We start from the raw sequence: 7793 nt of genomic DNA, 5'->3' as shown, positions 1-7793 counted from the left end.
GGTATTGCAGACCATAAGATCGGTTGCATCACAGAACTCCATCAGTCTGGTTCCCTCCTCGTTGCGGGAACCGAAGCCATAGCCTCCATGTATGCCATGGAAGCCTCCAGCACGACGTCCGACATGACCATTGAAGTCTCCAGCCACAAAGAGAAGGTCCCTGTCACTCGTCGACGAGGTAGTTTGCAAGAGGGTGTCATAGAATTGGTCTTTCAGACCATCTGGTAGCTCCGGTTGAGGTGCATAGGCTGAGATGACAGTAGCTAATCTATGATGAAGCACTAGTCTAATCTTAAGTACTCTGTCACTTACTCTAACGACCTCGATTACCTTATCCAAACTACACAATATGACATTCAAGAACAATTTGCAATTAGCTGTCACATGTCAATAATAATCACATGAGATGTTTTCAGAAACTAACACATGTATTAATGTATGCCCTTGACATACTTCAAGATGAATTCTTTGGTGGTGGTCACATGACTATCAAGGATTACCAGCTATTTTCCAATGTATCCTTTAGCATTCAGACTTTTCTGTCAAATGTAATACTTATTTATTCACATTGTTTTGAATTAATCATGCATTGCTTTGTTGCTCTAAGATTTTGACAATGTGAATGCTTATTTTTAGAATAACAATGTAGCGTAGCTGTGAGAGGTGGGATCTAACTGATTTGAACATAAACCAGGCAGAATATTTTGGCCAGATATTGCTGGTTTAAATGTTAAAGAGTTAAGAGCAGATACTTAGCTCTGGTTAGATATCATTAAGAATGTGAGGAGTAAATCTGTTGAGATACAATACCAGTCTTATGTAAAGACAGTCTCTGAATAATTTGGTGCTTTTGCCTATTAAACTAGGTGACCTGAGACTGATGAAAGTGATTGTGGTAGATTTAAGATCAGTATCTATGGCTCAATGTAATACCAATTTGAAACTTTTGCTTCTACACTCTACTGCATCTCTTCAGATTCAGTTCCCTGTACGTATGTATGTTTTTTACACCTCTTCAGTTGTTATTGGTTTCTGTCAACCACCTAATTACCTAACAATCATGTGAACATAGAAGCAAGATAGGTATCATTCTCACCAGATAAAGTGGATAGACAGATGGCTGTGGATGATAAATCTTTTCATCCCCGAGAAGAATGTACCAATTAACAGAGGTTAATGATTACTGATTTCAGAATTAAAGCTAGATAGATCTAGAGGCTTAAGTCAGCTTGGAGAGAAAGAGATGTGGGAGCTAAAAGAGCCACCGAACACTCAAAAGTTGAGGGAAGTACTACTTGAAACATCTGAAGCGAGAGAAGAGCACAAAGCGATTTATAATATAGAGAAAAACTGGAAGTTTCTATGGGACAATCTGCTGAAAGCCACAGACAAGTTCTGTGATTGGAGCAAGAGCTCAAATTACACAGAAAGTGATTTGGTGTAGAAGAGCATTGTACATAGGGTTGTAAAAAACAAGAAACAGGTCTGAGCAGACTGGAAAAAAGGTGTCAAAGAAAAATATCAAACAAATAGAAGAGAAGCCAGATGTTAGACAATATGCTTAGCAAGGTGAGAGGCAGAAAGAAAGAAGTTTGCACGTTTATGGCATGAAGGTCAGAGGGACAAAAATATCACAGTGAGACAGTGTGCTACAAAGAATTGAGATATTTTCAGGGAGAATCGTATACGGCATGATAGTAGTGCTTTTTGCACTCACTGGCAATGGAAAGAAAGAGGCATGAAAAGTTCAGCGTTTCGAGGCTGCTGAATGGGAAGAATGCACGTGAAAGTGAGGGTCTACCCTTAGTAAACCCAACAGAGAGACTAACCAGCAGCATGATTGAATGGTAAGGTCTATTTCAACAGCATTTGAATTAAGAAGATGAAGAGACACAGAAACATACTACAAGACAATGACAACAAAAATAAATAACGTTGCAAACCAAACTCACCGGATTCTTGAACTGAATATTCACATTCCGTATAGTCTCCAGCATATCATCTAATCTCTTGGTCATTTCTTCAGCATTCAAATCTTGCATACCTAACAGACTTGCAACCTGAAATAAGTGGATCAATATGGATTGCAGAACACAAAATTTAGAGAGAGAGAGAGAGAGAGAAAAAAGGAAATAACTTTCTTAGTAATGATGATATTAGGGTTTTATAGTAAGTTTCTCATTTACATTAACACAATCAACTTAATCAAACTCAGTATTTGGTTGACACTTAATTTTGGCAACCCCATGTGGTTTCAGGTTTTGTTCCCTTATTTGTGTTCTATTTATTGATAGTTTTACAAAGTTTTAACAGATTATCTCCTTTCGTTGTTCACATACAATAATAAAAGTGAAATTCTGTCCATCTTCATTTGCTCTACATAGGCATATTATACCGTTTTGGAATCAGGATGATCCCAGGATTGAAAATCTGCCCTACATTCGGTTCTTGAACATCCAGCATTGGGATCTGATTTAAAAGCATTTGGGTTGCTATTTCTAGCAGGTAAAACTTGGCTGATTCACTCCATCTTGCTTGATGTTTGTCAGATGACGTCAGAGATCAAAGGTGAGACAAATGACATTCACTTCATAAATTTTATGTTGAGATAAGAACTTTGGAACAAATTGGCCAACAGATGGAATTCAACTTAGAAGTGGAACAATAGAATGAGTGCAATACAGAATTAATTCTCATCAGTCCTTAACCTCTGATCAAACACCACCAGGGCATATAGCCATTATAGATGTATTATAGTCATACTATTTAGCTTTCCTTAATATTGGGCTGAAGGCCCAATTAGCTCGCCAGAGGACCTAGCTTAAAAGTCTGCATGGAGTGTGGCTTTTAGGCTAGTTATTCATAAGATGATAGCTGAAATCCCATAGAGCATGAACAGTTTCAGAGAGATGTTTGTAAGAGTCTTCATGTGAATTTGCCTGAGTATGTGGGCACACAGACCAATTCAACATGTAATAAGTGTGGGTATGTCATCTAAGTAATGTAGCTCTTAGATGTAATCAGAGAAGCTCCCCCTCCCCACACACACAGGTAAGTTGCTAACAATGCATTATATAGCATTTCTACTTGAAGGGAGTGTGAAAAAGAATTCATGAAGAGGCCAACTGATATGTGTTATAAAATTTCACCAAGACAATTTTATAACACCTACTTCAAGAGGTGCCCATTGTTAAAACATCTGTTCAAAAGAGTTTAAGTTCCAAGCAGGACTGAAAAATCATATCCATGCTGCTCTTGTTTAAGAGAACAAACAAGCAATAACATTACTCAAAACTGAGTTGCAGCCATTGTACACACATACATAACTATTTCACAAGTCATGTAAAATCTGTTGAGTCAGATTTCCTATGACCAGATGCCCTTACTGTTGCCAGCCCTCCTGTTTCCACACACACACACATACATACACACACAATGTGGTTGTAAATGGGCAACTGAGAATTGGGTGACAACTAGTTTGGCCAACTAACAATCAAAATGACGGGAGGAGCTGAAGTTTAATCATTGAGAGATATATAATTGTAGTTTCTATTTCACTCCTGTTTCATGAAATAGAAACAATGAACCCAGTTTAGCTCTACTCAATTAGACCAGCAAGACATTCAACCAAGATAATCCCAATTCTTTTCCAGTCCAAGACACACTTTATTTGACAACTTTACCCTAGTGACCCTATTGCTCATTTGTCTCTGACCCATATAAGCATACACACAGAGAAAAATTCAGTTTACCTGAGAAAAAAATGGGCTAAAATGACTGCGAATTCGTAGTAGTTTTCCAAGTCCTTTCTCAACTACACTAGGGAAAGAGAGAAGGCGCAAAGTGTGTCCAGTAGGTGCTGTATCAAAGACAACACAGGAAAAGTTCATTCCTTTAACCAACCTGCAAAGAAAGAGAAGCAAACTCTAAAGAAAAATTACAAAAGAAATAAGTGGAGTACATACTGATTTTTTTTTGTTTTTTTTTACACTGACACAAGGCTAAGGTATATCCATAAAGAGCATAGTTGAATGAATTGACTCCAATATATGACTAGTATTTAAAACATTCATACAAATCATCTTCTACTTCACCATATCCCCCCCCCCAACTCTTGCATTGTTAATTATCCACTAGTCACAACATGAGTTTCGACCCCACCCAACTTTTACAGTGGTTGCCTACCTTCCTTCACCTCACCCATTCCCCATCTTCCATTCACCTCATACTCTCATGCAACCTCCATCCACCTGCCCACATGCCTGATTCTTCTTCACATTCATCTCTACCCATCTTAAACCTTGAAAGTCCACTCTGATACTTACTTTCCATCCCCACCTGATCACTCCCACCCTCTCTTCTAAAATGTGAGTTGCCATGTAGCTCCTCTACACCAGGAAGCCTGTTCTGCTCTAGCCCCTTCGCTCATACTTTTACCCCTAATCTTCAAGCATAAAGCTGCCCTCATGGAGTGTGCAGTCTTGTAAGCTGCATAGCAACCTCACTAGTACTGGTGGCATGGAAAAAGCACCAAGTCCTCACTGTAAAATGACTGGCTTTAGGAAGGGCATCCAGAAGAAAGAAACTATGCCAAAACAGATACTGAAGTACAATGCAGTCCTTAGACCCATCAGATCCCTGTCAAACCATCCAACTCATGCCTGCATGGAACACGAACATTAAATGATGGTGGCAGAGTTCAAAACAATGATGAGATATGATTTGGCAATTTAGCTACATGGCAGAAAAGCCAAGCATATTGTTTTCAAAGTGAAAGTAGAAGTGAGTAAAGTAAGATATCTTATTACTGTTATTTCCCAGCTGTAATCCAGTTGATATTTCTTGATTTAGAAAAAAAAAAAAAACTTTTATTTTTGGATGGGATACTGAATTTTCTTTCCCTTTTAATGTGAACTGTCAAATTTAACTCAAATATCCTGGATAATAAAGGGAGAAATCTTTAAAAAAAAAACAAGTCCACATTAAAAAGAAAAATGTCAGATACTTGGAAAGAGAGAGGAGGAGGAATGGGAAGAGAAGTCAAGCAAGGAAGAGAGAGAGAGAGAGAGAGAGAGAGAGAGAAAGAGAGAGAAGTAAAGGAAATAATGAAAAGAGAAAAACCCTTACTTGATAACTTCAGCAAAGCTCATTGCTTCATCAATGCCAGGGAATGCACCAAGAAGCTCCTGCATCATTGTCTTACCCATACTCATCATGTCAGCTTGAAGGGTAATAATAATAATAATAATAATAATAACAGTATATAACAATAATAATAACAACAACAACAACAACAACAACAACAACAACAACAATAATAATAATAATAATAATAATAATAATAATAATAATAATAATAATAATAATAATAATAATCTTTTCTTTATTGGCCACAAGGGTTTGAAGAGATACATATATTAAGAAACTTTCACTAAAGGACATAAAGAAAAAAAAAAGAAAATGCAGAGTTTGAAAATATATTTACAATACGAGGGGAGGGAATGAGGCACACAATATATAGAAGGATATGTAATAAATTGTAATGGTACATTTGTCTGTCTGTCTTATCTGTGAAAACAGATAAGGTTAGGTAACAGGAGGGACATTTGGCCACAGAAAATCTACCTCAATGAATTCCATCCATCCTGTCTGAGCATGGAAACAGATAAGGTAAGTGACAGGAAGGACATTTGGCCACAGAAATTCTACCTAATTGAATTCCATCCCTCCTGTCTGAACATGGAAAACTGGACATTAAAAAGGGAATAACTCCCCATTCGAATCTATGAGTTCTTCAAGGATATTCTTCCTTTCTTTGCCAAGATGATGATGATGATGAGAGAGAGAGAGAGAGAGAGAAAAGGAGATTTAAACTTAATTATGAAAATAGGTTGTATCTAATGAAAGTCATATCAACTATTAGTAAAACATTCAAAGGTTTTTCAAGTTCATACTGAATGGAAAATTTAATGTTGTGTGTGTGTGCTGTCCCACAGCAGATACATATACAAACATGCACATTTACAGAAGAATTTATTTTCATTTTACCTTCTTCAAAATATTCCTCAGGGAGTTCAGATAATCCAAGATTAGGATCAATTTCCTGAAAAGCAAAACAACCCAAAAGATTACATTTTTGGTATTTTTTTTTTGCTAAGACAGACAAACGTTATTTTATAATATATATATATTGTTGCTATTATGCAAAAGTGTAAGTCAAAAACGTTGCTTTTTCAGAAAAAATAGTTTCACCGTTCCATAGCAAAACCGCTGTACTACATTTTGACAATTATTGATATCTTGGCATCTGAAGCAGCTGGAGATATGATAGTTTGACCAAAAGAATTGACTATTGCAAGCAAATATGTATATATATATATATTCTTTTATTTGTTTCAGTCATTTGACTGCAGCCATGCAAGAGCATCGTCTTTAGTCAAATAAATTGACCCCAGGACTTATTCTTTGTAAGCCTAGTACTTATTCTATCAATCTCTTTTGCCAAAATGCTAAGTTACGGGGATATAAACACACCAACATCGATTGTCAAGCGATGGTGAGGGGACAAACAGACACACACACACACATGACAAGCTTCTTTCAGTTTCCGTCTACCAAATACACTCACAAGGCTTTGGTTGGCCCAAGGCTATAGTAGAAGACACTTGTCCAAGGTGCCACACAGTGAGACTGAGCCCAGAACCATGTGATTGGTAAGCAAGCTACTTACCAGACAACCACTCCTGTGCCTAAATAACAAACAAATTAGCTAGTCAGAAAATCTGTATAAGAAAAGAGAGCAGTAACTGTACTGAGAAGCAATGTCTATTGACGTTTCAACATGGCTGTTCCATGTTAACCCCAGGAGGACGCCTCCGCCAGCTGGTTATTCGATGCAATCTGAGCCCTATATATATTGCAAGCAGGGGAGTGAGCCCTTATCATCTTCCAGCAATGGGATCAACAGACAGTACAGTTTTGAGCTATTTGTGCTCATCCTTAATAGTGGATACTTGTCCGCTAGAGATAGCAGTAGTTTGCTCCAGTTCACAATATACAGAAAAATAAGTGACAACCAGTCACTGATCTTGCAACAAGCAAATTAGCTGGTTAGAAAATCTCCATAAGAGATGAAAGTATTAACTATACTGAGAAGCAATGTCTATCACCATTTCAACAGGGTTGTTCCATACGAATTGATGTTACTATCATTTTAACCCCAGGAGGTCACCTCTTCTAGCTGGTTAGTCGATGCAATATATATATATATATATATATATATATATATATATATCATCATCATTTAACGTCTGCCTTCCATGCTAGCATGGGTGGGACAGTTGCACAAGAGCTGACCAGGCAGAAGCCTGCACCAGACTTCTGTGATTGCTTTGGCAGGATCTTTACAGCTGGATGCCCTTCCTAACACTAACCACTCAGCAGAGTGGACCTAGTGCTTTTTATGTGGCACAAGCACAGACGAGGTCAGTTTTGGCAAGGATTTTACAGCTGGATACCCTTCCAAACACCAACCACTTTAGAGTGTGGATTGGGTGCTTTTAAGTGGTACTTGCACTGACAGGGTCACCAAGTACTTGCAAGATAAAAAAAAAAACTTTCAAGGGGGAGGGGGCATTGGAGGAGGTGATCTTGTGTTGGATGATAAAGGCTTATAATGAGACAGAAACAGGTGTGTTGCCAGTAGTTTCCGGCTTGGAATTTCTGGAATCACCATTGACACTGGCTTACGCTTATTGTCTGAGCACCATATACTATATTAATATTCCTTGCAC

The 7793-nt window shown here is 37.7% G+C and overlaps 1 protein-coding gene across 2 annotated transcripts in view; it reads right to left on the bottom strand.

The window, feature by feature from the left end:
• LOC106879160 (ATPase ASNA1 homolog) overlaps positions 1-7793 on the bottom strand; it is a 29091-nt gene that overhangs the window by 6623 nt on the left and 14675 nt on the right. For both annotated transcript variants that reach the window (XM_014928603.2, XM_052969721.1), the window contains exons 3-6: positions 6049-6103; positions 5128-5221; positions 3753-3903; positions 1953-2060 (exon numbers count right to left, since the gene is read on the bottom strand). In XM_014928603.2, coding sequence (XP_014784089.1) covers positions 1953-2060; positions 3753-3903; positions 5128-5221; positions 6049-6103 — 408 coding nt within the window. The remainder of the gene's footprint in view (positions 1-1952; positions 2061-3752; positions 3904-5127; positions 5222-6048; positions 6104-7793) is intronic.

The sequence above is a fragment of the Octopus bimaculoides genome, chromosome 7 (genome assembly GCF_001194135.2).
Source record: "Octopus bimaculoides isolate UCB-OBI-ISO-001 chromosome 7, ASM119413v2, whole genome shotgun sequence".
Lineage (NCBI taxonomy): Eukaryota > Metazoa > Mollusca > Cephalopoda > Octopoda > Octopodidae > Octopus > Octopus bimaculoides.
The sequence above is the reverse complement of the archived record's forward strand: the minus strand, read 5'-3'. Positions and strand labels throughout refer to the sequence as shown.